General features: G+C 40.0%; 1 protein-coding gene across 4 annotated transcripts in view; it reads right to left on the bottom strand.

The window, feature by feature from the left end:
• Positions 1–11312: 11312 nt before the first annotated feature.
• Positions 11313–24259, bottom strand: part of Trappc8 (trafficking protein particle complex subunit 8) — an 82783-nt gene continuing 69836 nt past the window's right edge. For all 4 annotated transcript variants that reach the window (XM_050134908.1, XM_050134909.1, XM_050134910.1 and 1 more), the window contains 7 exons: positions 23418–23486; positions 23261–23319; positions 20072–20245; positions 16638–16739; positions 14006–14151; positions 13328–13417; positions 11313–12313 (listed from right to left, as the gene is read on the bottom strand). In XM_050134908.1, coding sequence (XP_049990865.1) covers positions 12079–12313; positions 13328–13417; positions 14006–14151; positions 16638–16739; positions 20072–20245; positions 23261–23319; positions 23418–23486 — 875 coding nt within the window. In that variant the 3' untranslated portion in view covers positions 11313–12078. The remainder of the gene's footprint in view (positions 12314–13327; positions 13418–14005; positions 14152–16637; positions 16740–20071; positions 20246–23260; positions 23320–23417; positions 23487–24259) is intronic.

The raw sequence follows: 24259 nt of genomic DNA, 5'->3' as shown, positions 1-24259 counted from the left end.
GTCTTGTGTAGCTCAGGCTGACTTCGAGCTCACTATGTAGTCAGAGATGTCCCCTTTGGTTCCTGTCCCCTGCTTCCACTCAAGTATTAGAACTATGGGTGCATTCCCACACCCAGAGACTCCAGCCTCTAAAGAGTAGGTGCCAGCAGCAACCTCTCAGTTGTGACAACCCCAAATGCTTCTCGACATTGTTAAATGTCCCTTGGTTGAAAGTCACTGGGCTTTCAACTGTGTGTACAGGCAATGAACTGTATGAACCTTAACCACATAAAGCACCATGCATGGTTCTGTTTATATTCAGTCCTAGAATGTAACCACAATGAATGTAGGGTAGAAACCAATCTGACAGTGCTTGTCCTTAGGACAGAGGGGCCAGGGGTTGATGAGTCAGGACATGGAGAAACTTCAGCGATGACGATAACTGCCCATAGCGCAGTAGAAACTTGGGCTATGTGGTGCCAAGCCTGATGACCTGAGTTCAATCCCTGAAACTCACATCACAGAATAGCAGAACCAACTCCGAGAAGTTAATCTTCTGACCACTGAGGGATGCATGCATCCATACATAAATAAAATAAACATAAAGTACCACGAGTCCACTTCATTTTTATTAAAAAGAAAGTGAAACAGGGGGTGGGGGAATTGAGATGTAGGCCCAAGTATTAAAGTAAAGTACACTAATGGCTTTATTTTGTAATGAATTGAAAAGCAAGATGGCGACAGGACTATAGAGGATGAAAGGATAAAAAATGTTTGTAGTAGAACCTAAGCAGTAGGTTTGTAGCTTTATTGTATTTTTTCATGTTTTCTAAATAGTCAATAATTTTTCTTAGTAAAATTTTGGAGGAAAAGACATAGTGAAATATCCTAAGCAAACAGCTTCATGCACACAGACAGGTGTTCACACATGTTCACACTGTGCTCCTCTCTTCACTCATGTCACCACCCACAAGTCCAGGAATATATTTCGGTGGGTAAAGTGCATGCCTCACTCGCTCAAGGCTCTGGATTCGATCCCCAGTACTGAATAAATTGGGTGTGGTGACTCATGCCTGTCTTTCCAGAGGATCAGGAATTCAGGATCATCCTTAGAAACACAGTGAGTTTGGGGCTAGACTTGGCTACATTACAACCTCATCTCTTGAAACAAACAAACAAGAATGGCTTATCAGAGCAGTTGGTCTATAGTCTATGTCTCAAGTCCCCAACACTGTCTTCTGAATTATGTTTCTTTATATAAGCTGACAAGTCATTCACGCTGACGCTGGACCACATGAAATCCAATTCCTCATCTGCTTTACATGATGCCAGCTCCCCACAATCTAGAACGATGCTTGGCATACAGTAGCTACTCAATAAATATTTGCTAAATGAAAAAATGCCCAACAATTAAATTCTGTTTCACGTATCATTGCTGTGTGCAAGATGCTGGGCCAGGCATATACAGCAGGATTGGATTCAGCCGCTGTTTTCAAAGAGTCTTTAATCTAGGTGGATGGTCCAGAAGAGTCTTACTGTTACAACACAGACAATCGCAGGCGTTTGTGCTAAGGGCCAATGAAAAAAGCTGAAGGACGAAGCTGAAAGGGTCTCCTTCACAGTTTCCTTAAGTGTTATACCTGTCGCTGTGCAGAGGTACAACACCTGTCACTGCACACTGCGACACCGGGGTGCTCTGTGTCAAGGCTACGCTCACTTTTAGAGACAGACTTGAGCTTGCCCCACTGCAGATGATTCTGAGTTTTCATGCCCTCCACCCCCTCCAGTCCATCTGCACTATAGTTTGTCACAGGGCCGGCCCTGTCTGCGCCCTTCAGGAGCTGCCCTCAGACTGCTTGACGGGAATTTATCTGTGATATGAAGTGAGTCACTGGTTTATGGGAGGAAATCATTGCTATTCTGAGAAGTTTCCAGTAAAATACCATTATCATGTTTTGCATTTTTATTGTCTAAAATGAAGGACTGAAAGATTTTAAGTTTCTCCGAGCACTTTCATAGGTGAAATGGATCTAAATGTACTTATTTGTTCTAGGAAAACAAAAATGCTCTAAGAACAAAACTAGATGCATTAGTCTTCTTTGAGATTTTGAATGTCTACTGTGCCATATATTTTATTCAATGTATAAATGAAAACATGCACATTGTCTAGCACAGTCCCTGGTTTATACACATTCATCTGCCAGTCATTTCTTGCTCTTCTCTTTTTATTAGAGAATTACCCCTGGAGGTACAGGTGTACCTTCCTGGTAGTGTACCACTTACGTCACCTTGTCTGAGTGGTAAATTTTCTAGATCACTAGTGGGGTTGGGGATTTAGATTTGTCAGAATGTGAAGAATCCAATGGGTGCAGTACAAATACTGTGAAACAATTAAAGCAAAAGCTGCTAAGGGAAAGCCATTGTGCAATGTAAAAGCATTAAGTACCTAGGTTCATATCTGGACCCACTGGAGGAAAGAGAGGGGTATGATGTTTTGGCACAAGCCACCCATTTTGGCTTGACTGCTATTCATTAAAAGAGCCCAGAAACTTTAGCTGAACAGCCAAGGCAATGACTTCTCTTATGAGGGACATTCAGCTTGTGTTCAGGTCCATTCCTGGGGTTTGTAGTTGTAGTGAGAAACATATCAACTATTTAGACCCTGTATATAGACTCCTGTAGAGTTAAGGACTAATATAGACTATTATCTAGAGCCATCTAAGTAAGCCATATAGAAATACTCACATGGAAAAGGAATGTATGAAAAATTTTAAATAGATGTAGTTTTGATGGGGGGGGGAGAGGTTTGGAAGAGCCAGGTGTCTGGTAACCTCTGCTTAGACTTGATTAGGGTTTCTTACTTGCAAGCAGAAGGCTAAGAATGAATTCCTCACTCAACGCCAAATCCCAGAGGGTGCGGTGGTGCCTGACCATACTACCGCCTCATAGTAGACTCAGACAGGGACTTGCGGGAGCCTGGAGGTCTGGGGCCTGGGATAGGTAGTGAGAGTTAGCTTCCTAAGACACACATGTACATGTATAAATTAAAAACAAAAGTCAGGTCTGTTAAGTAGCTCACATTTACAATCTTATCAGTTGTGAGGCTAAGGCGCATCCAGGGATATGCAGTGAGACGCTCTTTCCAAAACCAAAACAAGGTCTGACAAGATGGTTCCAGGGGTAAAGGCACATGTGGCCAAGCCTGATGCTCTGAGTTCAGTTCCCATATGGTGGAAGAAGAGAATTGACTCTGGCAAACTGTCCTCTGAACCTCATAATTGCAAGGGGGATGTATGCATGTGTGTATGTGTGTGCACCCACAAGTAAATAAATAGATAATAAATAAATAAATGTAACTTAAAAAAACACCTATGTCAGATGTAGCAGCACACGCCTTTAATCCCAGCACTTGGGAGGCAGAGGCATGTAGATCTCTATGGATTTGAGGCCAGCCTGGTCTATATAGTAAGTTCTAGGACAGCCAGAGCTACTTAGTGAGAACTTGTCTTGAAAATAAATAGACAAACAAACCCCAGATCCACCCAGCTCATGTTTTCCTTTAGGAGTCCATGCCTGGCACACAGGAGCAGCAGCTGGCGGCCTACACTATAGGGTCTCTTTAGTCAGCACCTTGCAAACAGTTCTTCCACACCACAGTAACGAATACATCGTTCTCCCTCTCTCAATAATCTACAGGAATCACCAAGTCAAAGAGGAAAAAAATTTAAAAAGTCATCTTGGAAGTGAATTATCTCTTCTACCTTCCAAGGGAATCTCAATAAATCTGTTGGTAAATACCTAAAGGATCAAGTGTTTTTTTTTTTTTTTTTGAGAAGTTTCATGTAGTCCAGACTGACCTCAAACTGGCTACAGAACCAAGGATGACCCCCATGCTGATCTTCTAGCCTCAACTTTCCAAGTGCTGGGATTTCAGCATGTGCCAGCATGTATGCCCAGTTCTACATGTGTGATTTTTAAATGACATGACTCCTTCTGCTTGCCCTGTATGTTACATAGGCTTGATCCCTGTGAGCATACGGTGGATTAGCTGTGGATTCAACAGTGGCAGAGAAGTAGGCTACTCAACAGAAAATGACAGACAGAGAGTGAAGAATGTGGCTCACTTACTAAAGTGTCAAAACCACAAGGAAGGCAAACTCTGATGCTCTATGAGTCAACTCTTGACACTCAGCTCGCTTTACTCTGTTCATCAAGTACACCACCTGTTTTTGACATGGTGTTTGGGGAAATAAAGCCATTTGGGCACCACCCTCTTCCCAGAGCAGCTGCCAAATTCCTCGGGTTCGGAACCAAACTGACTAGACCTGCAGTGCACACCTGCCTAGCACCAACACAGCCATCGAAAGCAGGATTTCAGAATAACCTGGAAATTTCTTATAAACAAATCCTAGGGGAACCAGACCAGACCTAATGGATCAAATTCCATAAAAAGTCATGATTTTGCAGTTTAATTTTAATTAAGATACCCACCCCCCTCAGCGATGCAATACCCTAAAAATAATCTCTTATATCCGGAGACTGGATTTTTTGCTGGACTTCACAGCCAGAGTTAATAATACACCCTGTGGTCACTTAAGACTTAAGACTGCTAGTCTACTGTGTACTCAAACTATTTGTTTATCCAGCCTCTAAAAGAACACGGCAACTACCAACCGTACCTGCCTTGGATTTCCCATGCAGTCAACTTTTACAACCTAAGCTAATGCACAGCTGTGGTCTTGTTATGTACTCTTCCATGTCCCTGACCCAGATAATGCATGTGTGTCATTTGCTGAAAGCAGAAAACACAGACATTGAAAGCGATTTCCTAAAATCTACCATAAAGGTTGAAAGCAATAATTTATAGTTACTGGCTATAATGATGTCTGTTATCTGGTCAGTTGGAGCCAGTGACTTAAAACCGTGTAAAACTCTGCTGAAGATTTCTGTGTCTCATTCCTTCCCCATGTGATGTTCTGTGCTGCTCGACAAACCCTTTGTTAGAGACAGACAACTCACACAACAGAATCGCATAAGGATGGACAGGTTCAGACTCATACAACTGAGGACGGAAGACACAGGGAGCACGAAGGAGAGAATTCAAATTTGGACTTGCTCTTGGTTAAATGATTCCAAACAAAATGCTTTGATTTCTTTCTTTAATGCACACTGGTTCATTATTGGTGACTCAGAGTTAATCACTAGTGAGTTATAAGCTTGTCCTACCCCCTCTTTCTGTGTGTGCACATTTAATGCAGGGGCCTGTGAAGTCTAGAAGGCCTTGAATCTCCTCAGACTGGAGTTACCAGAGGCTGGAAAGCAACCCGCTGTGGGTGCTAGGAGCTGAATTCAGGAGTTCTACAAGAGCATCACATGCTTTTAACCCCTAAGCTGTCTCTTCAACACCGATTCTATAGTTTACATAGCTCACTAGACAGGCTGGAGAAATGGTTCAGTGGTCTAAAGCATTTGTTGCTCTTGCAGAGGACCTGGGTTTGGTTCCAAGTACTCACATGGTGGCTCACAACCATCCATAACTCCAGTTCTAGGGAATCTGACTCTCTTCCGGCCTCCACAGGCCTAGACACACAGATGGTACACATATACATGCAGGCAGAACATTCACACATATAAAAATCCTTTTTTAAGAAAAGAAACTCACCAGAAGCTAGCCATGTGACACAAGCCTGTGGAGCCAGCTCTTGGGAGGCCAAAGCAGGAGGATTGCTGTGAGTTCCAGGCTAGCCAAGGCTTTACAGTGAGACCCTATATTAAAAATAAAAAAAGATAACAATAGGATAAACCAAAAAGTCCTCATCAGAAGAGTCCTTTATGTGGCATGAGACCTGGACAGGGAACAGGGCATCAGAGATTGGCACAGAAACCAATAGCAGAGGAAGACCAACAGACCAACACCCACACTTCGGGCTACATGTAATGAAACAGAACACGTGCAGAAAAACCCTTAGATTTCCAAACAGGAAAACTTGGATGCTATGCAGATGGCCCGCATGGGCTCACCTTCCTCCATGCTGGAGGTCATTACAGCTCCTACCTGTCTTGGTTCTTCAGCCTGCTTCCATTCTTGGCTCGATAAACTGTCTCTATTTCTGGAACTATCCACATGGCCCTGGTCCAATTCTTGGTTCTAGAATACAAGAACCTGGACACCTCAGCAGATACCCTCTAGGCTCCAATCCACCCCTTATACATACATTATAAATTAATTTAGACAACAAACTCATTTCCTCTTTGCTCTTTGATTAAAGAAACACATCTCTGGGAAGTCGAGGCTGTGGAATTGTGTACTACAAGCAGTTTGGGAATGTGGGGCGGTAACCTACACATTCTGAAAGCTCTTGAGGGAGCAGCCCATCTTGTTCTGATCACAGCCCGTCTGCACCAGTTGGGCTCAACAAAATGACCACAGCAACCCATTCTGCATTTAGAGTTTAACAGGTGAAAATTTGAATTTAATTTAAATGAAGTTGGAGACCTTCATTTGCATAAACCTCATAACCAGTTCCAAGCAAGTAAATTAAGGCAAGGTTTTAAAGACTGCAGTTTTAATTTCAAAACATCTATTTCCAACAAAACCCATTTTTTTGTACATTAACTAAAATTTTTATTTAAAAAATTACTGCTGGAGCCCGGCGGTGGTGGCGCACGCCTTTAATCCCAGCACTTGGGAGGCAGAGGCAGGCAGATCTCTGTGAGTTCAAGACCAGCCTGGTCTACAGAGCTAGTTCCAGGACAGGCTCCAAAAACCACAGAGAAACCCTGTCTAGAAAAACCAAAAAAAAAAAGTTACTGCTGGGGCTGGAGAGCTGGCTCCATGATTTTAGAGCACTCACAGCTCCTGAAGACAACCTGGTTTGGGTCCCAGCACCCATATACTCACAGGAGCTTTCTATTTGGGGAGCTGACACCTGGTTCACAGCTTGTTTCTTTCTTATTCACCATGTGGCTTTATATGCTTTTCTAAAACGTTCTATATTTAGCATAGTTCCTTCCCTGTGAGAGATTGGATGGCATTACGAGAATTGGAAACTTTTGCCAACTAGCATTGCCTTTAGCCTCTTATTTATGAGAGAAATAGCCCAGCTTTTTCCTTTTGTAGCTGGGGGTGGCATGGGTGTTGGGGACCAGACCCAGAGCCCTGCACCTGCTCGGCATACACTCCCAGTGTATTTTCTAGTTCATTCGTTTTTATTTTATGTGCATGTGTTTTGCCTGCAAGTCTGTGCATGTACCACATGCAGGTCAGAAAAGGATTCTGTTATAGATGACTGTAAGCCACTGTGTGGATGCTGGGAATTGAACCCAGGTCCTCTGGAATAGCAGCCAGTATTCTTAACCACTGAGCCCTCTCTCCAGCCCATTTTGTAGTATTTTCAACTCTTCCTTGAGAACAAACAAACAAACAACAAGTAAAATCTAGGTTGGAATAATATAAGGATACAAATTTTAAAAGAAAAAGCTTATCTTAACTAAAAAAATTAAATTCTGAATTTTATATCAACTAGGGAATGACATTATTGGAAATTAAAAGTTTCATTTGTGACTTAGAAAATGCCATGTACATGTGTATGTAAATATGAGATAGACATCTTTTATATCTACAAATTTATTCAGTGACCCATAAAAATAATGTTTAAAGGTTTAAATTTATGTGTTTGTGTGTGTGCCTGCATGAATTTGTATGCACCGCGTGCATGCAGTGCCTGTGGAGGCCAGGAGAGAGAGGGCTTCGGATGCCCCTAGAACTGAAGTTACAGACGGGTTGGGAAGTCTGGAATTGCTTTGTCGTTCATTTAAAGACATGCAGACTGCAGAACAAGCGCCTCTACCTGATGACTGTCAGGTGTGGAGTACCAACAACTACCACCTGGACCTGCTCGCAACACCACACCAGAGCTTTCCAAACCTGCCCATCCTCCCTGGCACTTGGCCAGAAGTCTTGACAGTTTCTTCACGTCACTTAAGATTATTCTCTCGGGGTGATTTTCCACAAGTATGTTCTCAAGGTGTTTTTGCCACTCTCATTATTTCTCGAGACAGTTTCCTAAATGCCCAAGGGTAGCCTCAGGGAACACACCTGACTCCCTGGGGAGACAATTAGGAGCATCACCCAACCTTTGCTTTCTGATTGCCTTCAGGAACACAGATGCACCTCAAGGAAGAAAGAGTTAGATGCCTCCTGTCCAATGTTACAAAGCTGGCAACGTGTTCTGTGTGGAGGCCAGAAGGTTGCTTGTAGCATATTATGCTACAAATATTTTATAACATACAGTTCAAATTGCTTCACTCCAATAAGCTGGTGAAAGCCTTTTGGGATAAATGGGTTGACAGAAATGGCCTATTTAATCTTGAAAATTGTGCTATTTGAAATATTTCATTTCCTTTGAAACAGACTCACACCTAGTTTTTCTTACCAAGTCTTCATTTAATTCTGGTGCACTGCCAAACTTCTATTATTGGCTCTCTCTGGGAACCTAAAGTGCACGGGGTTGGCTTATGGCTGGTACAAAGTATCCCGGGGAAAGATGCAGAAGATAAGCCTGCTGCCTGCCCAGGGGGCAGAGGTAGCAGTGGAAGCTAGAAACTGTCACACAGACAGTGAGAATAGAGCCATAGGGCGAGGTGAGCGTCCTTGGACGATGGAAAGGGGAGGTTGGCTAAAGATTATATATTAAAAAGGAAAAGATGAGAGGCTGGAGAGAAGGTTTAGCTGATAAAGGCAATGGCTGCCATACCTGCGATCAAGTTAAGTTTGATTCCATAACCCACACGGTGGAGGTAGAAAACCAACTCTCACGTGTTGTCCTAACTTCCACAAGCACACCATGGTACATGGGTGTGCATGTGCATACACAAACTCACACAATTAAAATGTAATTTAAAGGTTTTAAAAGATGACCTCTGGCAAATCAAAGGGTAACTGTCAAGTGACTGCAATGCTCAGCTTGAGTACTGTCTTAAAAATGGGTGATGTGGAAAACCATGATGCCCTATCTATCTATCTATCTATCTATCTATCTATCTATCTACCTACCTACCTACCTACCTACCTACCGTGACACCCTGGGTTCCATCCCCAGCACCAAATAAAACCAGGCATGGAGGCACACACCTGCAATCCCAATACCCAGAAGGCAGAAGCATCAGAAGTGTAAGGTCGTCCTCAGCAAGCTGAGGGCCAAAGTCAGCTCCATGAGACCCTGTCTCAAAAATGAACGAATGAATAAATTGGTGCAAGACCCTGGTTGTTCTGGCCTCTGAGGACACCTGCACACACGCAGCATATACAAACACAAAAATAAAAAATGTGTTGAACAAAAATCTTTAGAAAGCAAAAGTTGCCCACCTTTCCCCTCTTACGACACTAATTTCAGTTTGAAGGGCAAGTTAAAGACAGCACTGACACACAGCTGCACTCTAGTGCCCTCCTGTGGACATGGCTGGTTTCAAGAATCCCTTGGCTATGGTAAAACCTTGCAAAGAAAGAAATCCTCTGACCCTGCACTGTCTGCTTTTCTCCCAAGTAGTCTCATCTTGCTTGAGTCCCCCAGATACACCAGGGTCATTTCTCTGGATTGATAACAGGTCAGCCTTCACCTCTCTCCTTTTTAGTTTATCTACATTCCTGCTACATTCCTGTAGTCTCCACCTACAGACTCCATAAAGGCTCAAATAAAAGTTCATAGGAGTTATGTACTGAATTCTCACTACTGGAAAATTTAGAGTTGGTGGTACCCTCTTCCTGGCTACACTGGAATCAAGGACTAGGTTTGGCTCCACTGCTTTTACTGTGGGATCATATACATATATGGAGAATGAATGGAGAAATTTGGGTAGCTGCCAATAGCTTACAGCCACCTGAATTGAATGCTCTGGGTTAGTCTGAAAATATGCTTCAATTCCCTTTCTGCAAGGGTATATTTTTGCTGGGTTTAAAATTGTAGCTTAGGGTTGTGGTGTGGCTCAGTTTTGGCTTTGCACGACTTTCTCAACACATGCTCTATTTAGTGTAACTCTTTCCCTATACAAGATTGGGATTGTTCAGGGGATTTAAAACTCCTGCCAGGTAAACCAGTTTTGCTTTTGGCCTCTTATTTATGGCAACTCCTGTACCCCTGGTACTGCAGAAACAGGGTGCAGTGATACGTGCCTGTAATACCAGCACCTGGAAGGTAGAGACAGAGTATCAAAATTTAAAGGTTATTGGCCAGTGGTGGTGCACACCCTTAATCCCAGCACTCCAGAGGCAGAGGCAGGCAGATCTCTGTCAGTTCAAGGCCAGCCTGGTCTACAGCAAGTTCCAGGACAGTCTGGGCTACACAGAGAAACCCTGCCTTGAAAAACCAAAACAAATTTAAAAAAAAAAAAAGGTCATTTTTGGCAATATACTAAGTTCAGGGCCAATCTGGGATACATAAGACCAGCCTCAAAAAATAAAACACAACACACTGCTCAACCCTTTCGGATATTCCACTGGTTTCTTTCATTGTTCTGAAGTCACTGTTGGTTAAGTACTGCTACTCTTCTGGAACTGGGCTGACTTGTCTAAGCGCATGAGGTCCCGAATGACAGCTCCAGTACTGCAGGCTGTGGGGGAGGGAGGAAATACATCTGCCTCTGGTGGAGACTGTTGTTCAGACAGAAGTACCATGATCTGACAATCATCTGGAAAGCTGTGAGGTCCTCTTAACACTATGTTCTTCCTCTTCTTTTTCCAGACTCGACCATGTCTGCAGTTCTGTTACCTTTCTCCTACTTCACCTTGTTCTCTGCTTGCTTCAATTTACATAATTTCTCCTGACTTACACATTTTACCTTCTAAGCACATTAAATCTGTGCCTGTCCCTAGACTGCTACTTCAGAAGGGAACACATTCTGGGCACAGTAGTCCCCATAACGCCAATCTCCCAGCTCTGCATTTTGCTCTGGATTTTGATCACCAGTAAGAACTAATTGGGTACTGTTTTAGGGAGCTATTTCCTGTTCAGTTCAGAAGCTGTACTTCTTCCTACAGGAAGTCTGTAACCAGCGCCTATGCAGCTGTGAACAGTAGGTATAGGAAGCAATGATGACCTCCCCACTGGCATGAGGCCAGCCCACACAGACCTGAATACAGAACCAGACAGGACACGTGCAAAGAAAAACTTCATTTGCTCTTCAAGAGCAAAGGCCATGCTTCATTTGTGAACAATGGCGATGAAGCTTTCACAGGAAACTAGACTGGTGCCTACTGTACACAGGTGGCATTTATTTTAAATAGAGAATATATTAAGTCCTCACAAAACCAGGTTTTAAAAAAAGCATCTAATAAATTTATACAGTGAATAGTATGTCTTTATTCTATTTACAGTAAATTTGTTATAAATATAATACATTTTTGAAAAGCTTATTTTTAACTTGAGTAGATTTATATTTTAAACAGATCAACTTAATTGTTAAAGTTATATAATAAAGAATATGATTTAATGACAAAAATCTTATCGTGAAATAGTGTGACAGTCAAGAGATGAGTAAGGGAATAAAGTCAAATTCTTTCCAAAACTATGTTCAAAGCATCAGAAAAGCTTTTCTTTTTACAGTTATATATAAGCCATTGAGATACCAGACTGAAATACAAATGCCCATAACCAAAGTCCAAAACCGATCTTACAGAACTGCATGAGGCAAGGCAGGAAAACCTGTATTTAACACTCTAGAGAACTTCACAGTACAGCTGGGAACTGCACATGAATGTCTTAATGGCAGTATTGCCAGTAAGGCCTTCCCTTCCTCAAAACCATCTCCTCAGAGTCACACCCATTCTACAAGCTGCAACAGCAGACTTCGACTTTTCTTTTAAGACACGGCTTGTTAAAGTGTATGAATATGTTGAAATTCTGTATTATGAACATGGACATTATTACCAGTTTTAAAAGAAAGAATTGGAATTCTATTCTCAGTCCAGTGTACTGTGTGTCAGCTAAGTGCCAAGTCCCAGTATTTTGCAGTGATCAGAGAACTCCCTTACCAAGAGGGTAATTCAAACGCTGCTGTAAAACTAATCCCACAGAGTCGGACTCTTTCTGTGACTCTCAGCTGTCATGCGTTATTAATGATAATCAGAGCAGGCATGGAGTTCTGCTGACTTGTTTCAAATTCTGTAACCTGGTCCGATAACTTGGCGAATACCCTTGGAGTCCCAAGGTTATAAACACCCGTATGAACAAAGCATGCTTTCAGTTGCAAACTGCGCGACTCTTCACTTCTCAGCTGGAGTTTATACTGTGTCTGTCCAAGCCATGTGAATGATCCATGAGTGTCCAATGCCTCTGGACTAGAGAAGGAAGGAAACGGTAAGTTGTCAAATTTTTTTGTTTTTTCCCCTCTAAAATCTTACATCTCTCTTTCATCAAATCCTTTTATTTCTAGGAATTGTTTATTAAATGAACTATTATTAATAACATTATTACCGTAACAATCAACCATATGTTAACAGTTATTACTATTTTCTAGGAACAATGCTAAAAGTAGATTATTTCATTTAATGCCTATAATGGCATCTAGTAAACAATGGAACTTGATTTGAAATTGAGCTCTTAACCTGTTATCCACATACAAAAAAATAACTGTGTAAAAGAATGCCCATAATCGTAAACGTTGTAAAACTAGGAAGTAGAACAATCTAGTGCTCAGCACCACAGCACAACTCAATGAGTCTGTGATATGCAGACATGCAGGCTCCTATGCGCTGAGATTTTAAGGCACCATCTAGGGTGTAATATGAAAACATTAAGCATATGTTTAATAAGACTTTTCTTTTGTGTTTTTTAAGATTTATTTACTTATCTTTATGTGTATGGATACACTGCCTGCATGTGTGTAACTGAATCATGGGTGTACCTGGTACCTGAAGAGCCAGAAGAAAATATCAGATCCCTTGGAACTGGAGTTACAGATGGTTGTAAGATACCACAGAGATGCTGGGAACCAAACACAGATCCTCTACAAGAGCAGCAAGTGTAATTGACTACTAAACCATTTCTTCAGCCTGAGATTTATTTCCTAATACAAAAATGCCCGAGACAAACCTGCTGGTTCTAGGAGTATTGGGTATAGCAATATAATCTAGACTCTTTTATTAAGTATTATTTTCAAGTTGGGGAAAAAAAACCTCCGATATTTAATAGCTCTGTAACAATTCTCTGACACTATATAAACAAATCTAACACTGCTTGAATTAACTTTATCCATGTTAGGCAGTGATTTGCATAATTTCAAAATACTGAACTGCTTTAAATAATACCAAACTTTGGGCTACTAAACAGCCTCTCATAAAATAAATTCTCACCTTGTTGTTTTATGCCGCAAATCAACTATTACATCCACATCAGCCTTAGAACAATTAGAAAGTAAAAGGGTGACTGGTACTAAGCAAAGGCTGTGGAACAAAGATAAACAAACCATTAGTCATACACTTTCTTCTTAGAAACTAGTTTCTTAAAAATAACACAAAAATACTTAACAAAACACAAGTTTAAAATCAAATTCAAGTAAGAAAAAAACAAACAAAATGAGTCACAAAATCATTCTAGGGTAACTTACTTTGTAAATAAAATACATTAATACAATCTCTCCATACTAAATATCAGAATGTACACTTTATATAAGGAATACTGTTAAGTAAAGTGTTTTCCTGCATATATATGTGGTTTAGGTTGTGCTGGCGCTATGCCCCAGAGAGCAGGTTTCTAGTTTGCAGCCTCTCCTTCATTTAAATTACAAATGTGTATGTAACATTCATCTTCAGTAACAATGAAGTTGTGTGTCTATGCGTGCCTGCACATGCATGCGCAAACACACCAGACACAAAAACTAATTATAGTAAAGATTAAATCATGTAAGACTCAATATTATTTTAAATTTCTTTTGGTTAGTGGGTCAATGCTGTTACTGAAATAATGTTAATTTTTAAAGAATGGGTATCTGTACACGTACATAAGAAATTTAACAAAAATAAGCCCCATACCTTTTTTGATGAAATGGATGATGAAATGATTCCGGGTAGTGAAGACTTGTTTTAATGAGATTAGAAAGCTGTTCTACTGATGGTCTTGTGGAAACTGTAGTGTTTTCTGGCCTGAAAAACTTTAATAGTTCCATTTCTGGCGGCTCCTGAGGATAAACAATAAAGGCTAATAATGAAATGATGCTTTATATAAGTCACAGTATGTACAAACTCTTAAAAAACAGTGAAGAGAACCTAAATCATGAAGTACCTTTTCTTCTTTGCTATTATTTAAACTGGCAGCTATTGTCATCTGTAGTATAACCTGAAATAAACACTAGTTTACCTAACCACTCCACACATTAGCTCTATGATCTTACATAATTACTTTAATACCTTTCCTACATGTAACACTGGCTCCCATAACCAACCATTTTCATGACTGATGTGATTTTCATTCAATAAAACTGTTCAATACTTAGGCTGTGGATATTCAATTATCCACAGCTGTTTTAACAGTTGAGGATTAAGAATTAACAAACAAAAAATTTCCATCTTGAAAACATATTAATTTATTTCATAGATTTAGTATTTCAAATATATTACTCAAAGGCTAATATGTACTTGAGAGAGCTTAGCTGGTACAGTGCTTGCCTGGCATGAATGGGTTCAAGCCCTAGCACCCTATAAACCAGGCACAGTGGTGCCATTATAATCCCGTATTTTGTTTCCCCAGCACTTGAAGAATCAAGAATTCAAGGTCAACCTCAGCTATACACAAAACTGAGGCCAGCCTGAGCTACTGCATAAGGCCCCCTAAATTGTTTCTTCTTAAAGGAGGAAAGTGAAAATAAAAATTACTTTAAAATTATAAAAAAAAATTTAAAATTTATAAAAATTATTTAAAAATTTATTAAAAATATAAATTTATTTTAAAATTATAAAAAAAGTAAAACATAAAAATTATCTAACACTAATCATAAAGACATCTCTGATGTGGGAGGGTCATCTGTTTTGAGTTGATTTCATTGGTTAATAAAGAAACTGCCTTGGCCCTTGATAGGACAGAAAATTAGGTAGGCGGAGTAAACAGAACAGAATGCTGGGAGGAAGTGAGGCAATCGCCATGCCTCTCCTCTCTGAGGCGGATGCGATGAAGCTCCAGCCCAAGATGGACGTACACTAGAATCTTCCCAGTGAGCCACCACCTCATGGTGCTACACAGATTATTAGATATGGGTTAAAGCAAGATATGAGAGTTAGCCAGTAAGAGACTAGAGCTAATGGGCCAAGCAGTGTTTAAAAGAATACAATTTGTGTGTTGTTATTTTGGGTCATAAACTAGCCAGGTGGCCGGGAGCCGGGTGGCAGGAATGCAGCCCACTGCTCCTTCTACACATCTCTACTTTTTGCAAGAGTCTCTTGAAAAATCCAGCTGATTCTACTGTGTAAGGTGAATAGAGTGTTTATGAGGATAAAAACAGCAAAACTCTGTAACATAAAGCAATTCAGCACACATGCTCTCCTAAGCAGTGGACATTTCACACTCTGGTTCCATAAGGTCTTAGAGCTCACCCTGCAGTCCTCCCCCGTCAGCCTGGGAATCAGTCTGCTCTTTTGATTAGAAAGTAGTTGTTTCAGCACTGAAATGTCCATTGAAGAGTTATAACAAGGACAGGGTGACAATAAACCTATAATAAACCTTTAGGACATCTGCACAGATTCAAAACAGCAGCTCTGCTTTTTGATTTCTAAGACATACAAACAAGCAGTCTGGTTTACTTCAGAAAACACAGAGCTGAGGAAAGACAGGCAGGCCTCTGGATAGCTGCTGGGGTCTTTTTCTTGACTCCAATCTTGGATTAGAATGTGTTTTGATTTGCAAAGACTCTCTATTTAAGACTATCTTTAATTTTTGAAGTTTAAAAAAAAATGCACTATTGGGGCTGGAGAGATGGCTCAGTGTTTAAGAGCACCGAATACTCTTCTAGAGGACCCAGTTCAGAATCATCCATAACCCCACTTCCAGGATCCAATGCCCTCTTCCCAAGTCTGTGGGCACTGCATGCATAGACATAGTCCATGGGCACCAAGCACGCATATGGTCACATATACAGTTCTTGGGCACTGCATGTGTATGGTGCACAGACATATATATGCAGGCAAAATGTTCACTTATAAAATAAAAAGATCACATATAATTAAAAGTTTTAAAATCTATTATTAATACATTCAAGCCATCTAAACAACATGACTTCTAAATTGTACTGAATAAGGGTTAAAGGTATAGCTTAGTGGTAGAGTGTGGGCTATAATGTGTGAGGCTCAGGGTTCAATCCTCACCATAAAATAAATAACACTGAAAGAAATTTTTACATATTAGGATAAAAGACATAAATGGTAGCCAAAGAAGGATATTTAGACAAACTAGGCATGCAACACATGCCTCTAACTCCACCACCAGAGGGCAATGCAGAGGCTGCACATTTGAGGCCAGCCAGAGCAAACAGACCCTGTCTCAGAATAGAGAAGACAGAGGTAGAGGGAGCGAGAGGACATAGCACAGAAAGATTACAAGTACAACAGAAGCACAACCATATAACCATACGCATACATGGAAGGGTCAGAACGGCCTCCTAGCAACTGCCATTACCTGTTTCTGAGACTGTGAAAAGGCTTCTTTCCCAATAGTGCGAAGAATAACGTGATGCTGGCCTTCTAAAATAAGCTGCTTGTTATCTTCTACAACGTACGCCTGAAAATGTAACCAAAAGAAATGTCACTTTTCACTCCTGGCAGAAACCCCAAAAGTAACCATCTTAACTACTGGTGGGAAAAAAATATGACACCTACTATCCATCAATTATCAATAATCCTGTGTCAGCATTTCAACCTTTATCCATTCACATTCAATCAAAAAACCATCTACCCATCCTTCTGAATCTGCTGGGTTTTTTTTTTTTTAAATAAAACTTGACTGACCCAAGTATTTCAAAGAGATAAATCTTGAATTTTTCCTCTTGTTTTCTCTAGACTTTCAAACTTCAAAGAAGTGTGTCACAACACAAGCCTCGTGTGTGTGTGTGTGTGTGTGTGTGAGAGAGAGAGAGAGAGAGAGAGAGAGAGAGAGAGAGAGAGAGAGAGAGTACGTGTAGGCAGATGCATATGAAAGCCAGAACTCAGCGTATCCTGATTCCTCAGTCACCACTCTCAGTGAACCCAGAGGTCCCTGACAGGCTTGCTCCCAGGGATCCTCTCTCCGCCCAGCACTGGGGTTACTTTTACCTGAGTGCTGGGGATCTGAACTCAGGTCCTCAAGCTTGCACCGCAAGCACTATTCCTGCCAAGTCATCTCCATAGGCCCAAGAAAGACTGTTTTACGGAGATCTCAGTTAAAGACCAAGAAGTGACATACAAGTTTCTTTACTGCCAACATGCAGGTGACTAAAGTGAACCCCGCGAGTGAAAATGTCATGCCTTGTCAGCCTGTGAAGTTCAGGATGGCCTCAACCCTGTGATTCTGTCTGTGCACCATGAGAGCTAGCATTACAGGTATGTACCAGCATGTTCACTTTAATCCACACAACTTCTTTTGGTTTTGGTCATTTTCTTCCAAGATAGGGTCCCACTGTATATCACGGGCTGCAGTAGAATCTGATCTGTAGCTCAGGCTGGAATCAAACTTAAGCCTTTTGAATACAAGAACTACAAGTACATGGGACCACATCTGGCTACATATGCTTTTTAAAAAGGCTTTCTTTTTCTACTAGCAAACTGAATTAATCTATTTTAAAATATTAGTCCCAATTTATATATATATTTTCTCTCTTTGGAATTTGACTCTGTTCTATATTTATTAATGACTTATTTGGAGTTTCTGTTTTTATTTATTCATGCACATTAATATTTTGTTGGCATATATATTTATGCACTGTGTGTGTGCGCGTGCGCACCTGGTACCTGTGGAAGCCAGAAAATGTTGAATGCCCTCGGACTAGGGTTGTGAGCCACCCTGTCAGTGCTAGGAATCAAACCTGGGTCCTCTGGAAGAGCAGCCCAATGCTCTTAACTGCTGACCCATTCTCCAACTCTGATTTAGTTGTGTTTTTGTTTGTTTGGCTGGTTGGGCTTTTTTGTTTTTCGAGACAGGGTTTCTCTGTGTAGCCCTGGCTGTCCTGGAACTCACTCTGTAGACTAGGCTGGCCTCGAACTACCTATCTCTGACTCCCAAGTGCTGGGATTAAAGACATGCGCTACCAAGCCCAGAGACTTGCTTTTTTAAAAATAATCCAAGTTTTCATTTGATTCCAGAGACTTCATCAGAATGCTGCAAGAGTCTCAAAGCTTGAGTACTTTCACTTACTGTACTTACTGACTGGTGACAGCTTGTCATTTGGGGTTATACTGAGTACTGCTGTCCTAAGGCACAGGACAGCCCAGAGTCCACTCAATCCAGAACCGAGAAGTAAGTAGCTGAACAGCTGCTGGTGCTGGTTTAACCTTTACAGGAAATCACTGATGAAGTCTTGAGTCAATGTCAGAAATTTTTTAAATATAGAATTCCAGGCCAACCTGAGCTACATATGAGACCCTGCCTCAAATAAAACCATTTGATGCCCAAGCTATGAGTCTGGTCCTGAACAGTGCTGATTCACAAATCCCCCCTTCCTGTGCATGATCTCCCACAATTAAGATGACTTCACAAGTGTTCAGTAGCTAGCTAGGTGTGATAACACACACCTGTAATCCCAGCACTTGGGAGGTACTGGAAGGATAAGAAGTTCAAAGCCAACCTTGATTATATGGGATCCTGTCAGAAAAATAAAAACCAAAAAAGGGAAAAAAGTATTTTTCAATTCTCTTTAATTTACAGACATTTTTCTCAACTCAATAAAAATGCCGTTCCAGGTACTAACCACTACCAAGCTTTGTATCATATTCTTTAATACACCTCAAGTTCTCTTTTACATATGATCAGCAGGCTGTTTTTTAAAAAGTAAAATTTTCTTTCCAGTCAAGGTGATTGCGGACTTGACAGCTGAGTACAGATTACAACAACACATATTACTCAAAATCTTACCTTAAATGCATCAAAGGGCATTCAAGAGCCTATGATTTCAAGCTAATATATAACAACATACAGCTAGTCATTTTAACATAAATCTTATTCTATAACATATGCAATTTATTTAAGTAGGGTTTCATAAGTAGGTGCAAAGCCAGCATTGTTTCAAAAATATAAACTACTTCCAGCAATAATAAATAAAGGTAAAAATAAAAAAAGGGAGGAAAGGCACAAAAAGATGAACACAAACAGCAACAAGTCCATGGCTGCTGGAGCAGGGAATTGAGTACCCACAGACTCACAGAGTAGTTTCCTTCTTGATAGTGTCTGGAGATGCTCATGATAGGTTAATGGAACCTGCTCTCACTGACCTGCATGTCCACAATATTCTTGGTGATTCATAGAAACAAAATTATCTCACAGAAGAAAGTGATCAGCTTTTACTGAATTCCTTTCTTTAGACAGAAACATTCAAAAAGTCACTATGGAACTATTAAAAGTTATAAACTACTGAAAGTGAAAATTTTAATCAGAAAAAAATATGAGTACACAATTGTTCTCCAGTTTGAAAATAAAATATCTAGATCTAAATAGAGAAGCACAAAGCTTTGATTCAAGTAAAGATGGATCTCCCTCTAAGTTCAAGGCCAGACTGGTCTATATAGCAAGTTCTAGGCTAGCAGGGCTATATAGTGAGACTATGTCTTAAAAAACAAACCAACCAACCAGACAACAAAGGAAAGAAAGGAAGGACAGAAGGCGGAAAGGCAGATATTCAGACTGGATGTGAAACACTGCTGTTTCCAGCACTCCTGAAGCTAAAGCAGGAGTACACAAAGTCTGAGGTCTGCCTGTCCAAAACCACAGAGAAACCCTGTCTCGAAAAACAAAAACAAAACAAAACAAACAAACAAACAAAAAAAAAAAACCAAACAAACAAAAAAGAAAGACCCTGTCTCAAAATGAAAAGTAAAACCTAAGCGTCTCTAAGTGAGGCTCGCTGGCAGCATGTAGTGCACTACCTTCCACAATATGACAAGGTTCAGGTCCACCTCACTGCACTTCTGAATCAACCGCACAGCTTCCGCTACTGCATGTTTCTCTGGATGCGCAGAAAGCGAATCTTGGGGTTTCTTCAACTCTGAAGATAAACTTCGGTAAAAGAAATCTGCACATGGGCTTGCTGAACTTATTATCTGTAGAAAGAAATATCACTTGTCTACAAAAGTGTTTTAATTAAACACCCCGTCAAAACTTACTCATTTAAATATTCTCTGCCAAAATGTACAGTTCTATAACATATATAAACCAAAAAGTTTGCTCATTAATTTCTTGTCTGTGCAGTTGAATGTGAAGGTCATTTGAATATCTAAAAGATTTAGTGCAAATTACTCATAACCTTAAAAGGTGCTACACCAAAACACTCTATACTGCCATGATTTTCCTAAGTGTCCAGGAGGATGAATAAAAACTACAATTCTACAAAACAAAAGTTCTATACATTCATTTAATTCCCTAAAAAATCAGTCAGATTCTAGAACTAAAACTCATTTTCATTGTAGTTGTTAAATAGTTTTGTGCATGAGTACTTTTTGAGGCATCTGGCTGAATTAACTAAAAACTTATGAGGACACTATCCAGGCAGCATCTAATGAAATAACATAGATAATCACAGTATTAAACTGCCCTTTGTATTTACTTGAAAGAAACAATGTGAGAAAAGATCCAATCTATAGGATTCCCCCTAACATAGAATACTCTCTCATGGTAAAATCTCTACATTTGCAATTTTATGGATTACTAAGCGTGTATCATTCATACGTAAAGCTGGCTCAGATGTTAAAGGGTAGGGCCACAACCAAAAATATAAGAGGTAAGTTAACCCATCCTAACCACTTAAAAGAACAAACAAAAAAAGTGCAGTTTTTTCCTCTTCTGGTGAACTTTTTCTGGTAAAATATCATCCCCACAGTATTCTCCTTAATCTGTAGTACATGGTGTCATTCAATCAGATACTTCAAAAAAAAAAAAGGTCTTTGTTTCTGCCTTCTTCAGTGCTCAAATAAGATATTATTTAACAAAAAATACAACAAAAATTGCAGATTTAATATAATTTAAGGGTCCAATTGATGCTTGTAGGAATTTAAATTATTTTAAAATAAAATTAAAAAGTCATCCACCAGGTCTGATGGCATAAATCTGTAATCCCAATAGAGACAACTCAGTGAGACCCTTCTAAAAGTACAAAGTAAAAAAGAGGGCTAGGGTATAAATTAGTGATAGAGTGCTTGTGTAGCATATGGTTTAAATCCTAGGTTTAAGTCCTAGGATCACCAATATCACAATAAACAAATAAGCAAAAAGACAACATAGAAAAATAAATGATAAAAGTATACAAGTGAAGACCTGAAATACTGCTAATTCTAACATTTAAAATCATACATGCTTTGCAATCATTGGACCTCTGTAGTTGTGAGATGTTCCTTAAATAGCTGCTTCCTCAAATAGTGTCATAGAAAACAATCAACATGTTCCTGATGAGAGAAATGCAGTACTTTAGGGATGTCTGGATTTAGTAAAGAACATGAAGAAGTGAGTGGGTGGCTCCTCAGATGACCTCTTCAGATTACAGTAGAGCTGGTTAGAAATGCATAAGGCAGGGAGATAAAAAGGTAAAAGTGTTTGTCATACAAGTCTGATAACCTCAAGAGGATGTCTAGAACCCACATCTTAATTCCAGCACCCTTATGGTAAAGTGAAGGTGCATACCAGAAGCAGTCCAAACTTTGTAGGCCAGCTGGCCTGGAACATAAAGAGTACAGCAGCAGAGACATGGGGAGACCGACTCAAGCAGGAAAGAGAACTCACTCCAGAAAGTGGTCTTCTCTGACCTTCACATCCACCACGGCACACACATGCACATACAAAATTAATTAAAACCACATGTTAAAGCATGGTCCAGGCTAGGGACACAGTTCAGTGGCAGAGTGAGAGTCTAGCATACACAAAGCTCTGGGTTCAACCTCCAGCTTCACAAGGAAAGCCAGACATGGTGACATGGTGCTCTAACTGCAATCCCACCAGAAATGGTCTAGCAGACATGCTCCAACAGGGCTGCAATCCCACCAGACACAGTGCCATAAACCTTTAAGACCACCAGGTATGATGACATAAGCCTGTAATCCCAAGACTCAGGATATGGAGACAGGAAGAGGAGTAGTTCAAAGTTATTCTTGGCTATATATGGAGTTTGAGGCCAGGATGGATTACATGATACCCTGTCTTCAAAACAATTTTTAAAAATCATATTCCCAAACTCTATTGCAGATCACAATGAGGCTTCAGAAGTGGGGAAGAAAAGCCTTTATTCTAAGAAAATTCTCTATACCTGGACCTCAAAGCCAAGGTCTAAAGATCGAGCTACTAAGGTCTGCCTGCAGGACTACCTAGAAACTGACAACCACGCAAAACCTAGGTTTCCACCACAGTCCTGACACTTCAGAACTGCATCTTTTTATCTTTAAATTATTATGTATACAGTGTTCTGCCTGCAGGCCAGAAGAGGGTACCAGATTTCATTATAGATGGTTGTGAGCCACAACATGGTTGCTGGGAATAGAACTCAGGACCTCTGGAAGAGCAGCCAGTGCTCTTAACCTCTGAGCCACCTCTCCAACCCCCAGAACTGGCATCTTAATAAGATCCCCAATGCACACTTCTTAACATTTGAAAACTTGCTCTGGATGACTCATGCATATTATGATCAAGTGTTTACAAAAACCTTTCCAATTCTAAGACAGCCTAAGTACCCACCCAATGTTTCCAGGTCTCAGAACTATGTGATATGCCCAGATTTGAAGATGACAACATGAGAAAAGACTTTTAAGTAGACTTAGAAAACAGAGGGGCCACTTATAAAAAAAAAAAAAATGGCTGTACTATGGTTACTTTTTCTAAACAGAAACGTTTCCTCAAGTAATTCTGGCTTTTCTAAAATCCTAAGCACTGTGTTTCCATGACTGGGTATTTCCAAAAGTTAATTTTATATAATTAAAGTGGTATAGTCCATATGGCACACTTGGATTAAAGGTGGGCTGTAAAAGTATATAAAGTTCAGATGCTCACTATTCAAAGATGATTATTAGTGATGATACAGTTTTTTTTTTCAGATTAGACAATTACATCAAATACTACTGTGCAACACTGCATACCTGTTCATTTCCAAAGATGATATCCGCAAAAGTGTATTTTTCTGAAGACTGTACAGCAGCTAAAAAAAAAAAAAAAACAGGAAAACAAACTAATCATGTTACTGCTATAAGATATAAAATGGACAATTAATAAACTATCAAAGTAAAACAAATTTACCTTCTTTTTGTTTACATCTTACTGCCTTGAAGCAAAACTTTCCCTTCTCCCTACTGGCAAGTTTGGCATCTAGAAATAAAAATGTTTCTCAAGTTATAACATGTGCAAAGCCCAATTCATTATTCAAACTTCCTTCATCAAAACAGAAAGCAACTTATAATTATAAAAAAGATTTCATTTGGTTGAGTGTGGCAATGCACACAAATCTCTTGAGTTTGAGGCCAGCCTGGCCTACACAATAAATTTTGTCTCCAAAAAACAAAAAAACTGTTCTCTTTTCAACAAAATGAATATTTATTAACCATCTGAAAAGCTTAAAATTCAGACTCTTAAGATACACAAGCATATGTGACTCTATTATTGCGTGTGTGTGTGTAATTGACATCTGACGTCTTAAACACTAAGTTGGGAAGGTTAGAACTTTGGGATACTAGGCACCCCACAGTCTTACACTTGATCATGCCCTTTCAGTATTTTTCAATCATTTCTTTTTAGTGCTTCTCCACATTTATGACTCATAAAAATTTCTGATATAGTATATTTCCTACCACTTTATCTGGCTTTAAAATGTTCTTATAGGGCCAGAAAGATGGTTTAACAGGTAAAGGTGGTTACTACCAAGTCTGATGACCTGAGTTTAATACTGGGATCTACATGGAAGAAGGAGAGAACTGACTCCTCCAAGTTGTCCTTTGACCTCCACATGTGTGCTATGGAAAATAAATGCACACAGATACAAACACAAAAATAAGTAAAAAGAAATAAATGCTGATTTATTTTACTGGCTACTAAAGTCTACATGAGTTAGCAGCATAATTTACACTAAAGTCACAACCATTTTT

Source organism: Alexandromys fortis, unplaced genomic scaffold (genome assembly GCF_014885135.2).
Source record: "Alexandromys fortis isolate MF-2015 unplaced genomic scaffold, M_Fortis_MF-2015_v1.1 scaffold_25, whole genome shotgun sequence".
Taxonomy (NCBI): Eukaryota; Metazoa; Chordata; class Mammalia; order Rodentia; family Cricetidae; genus Alexandromys; species Alexandromys fortis.
Note: the sequence above shows the minus strand (reverse complement) of the source record. Positions and strands in the feature narration are given on the sequence as shown.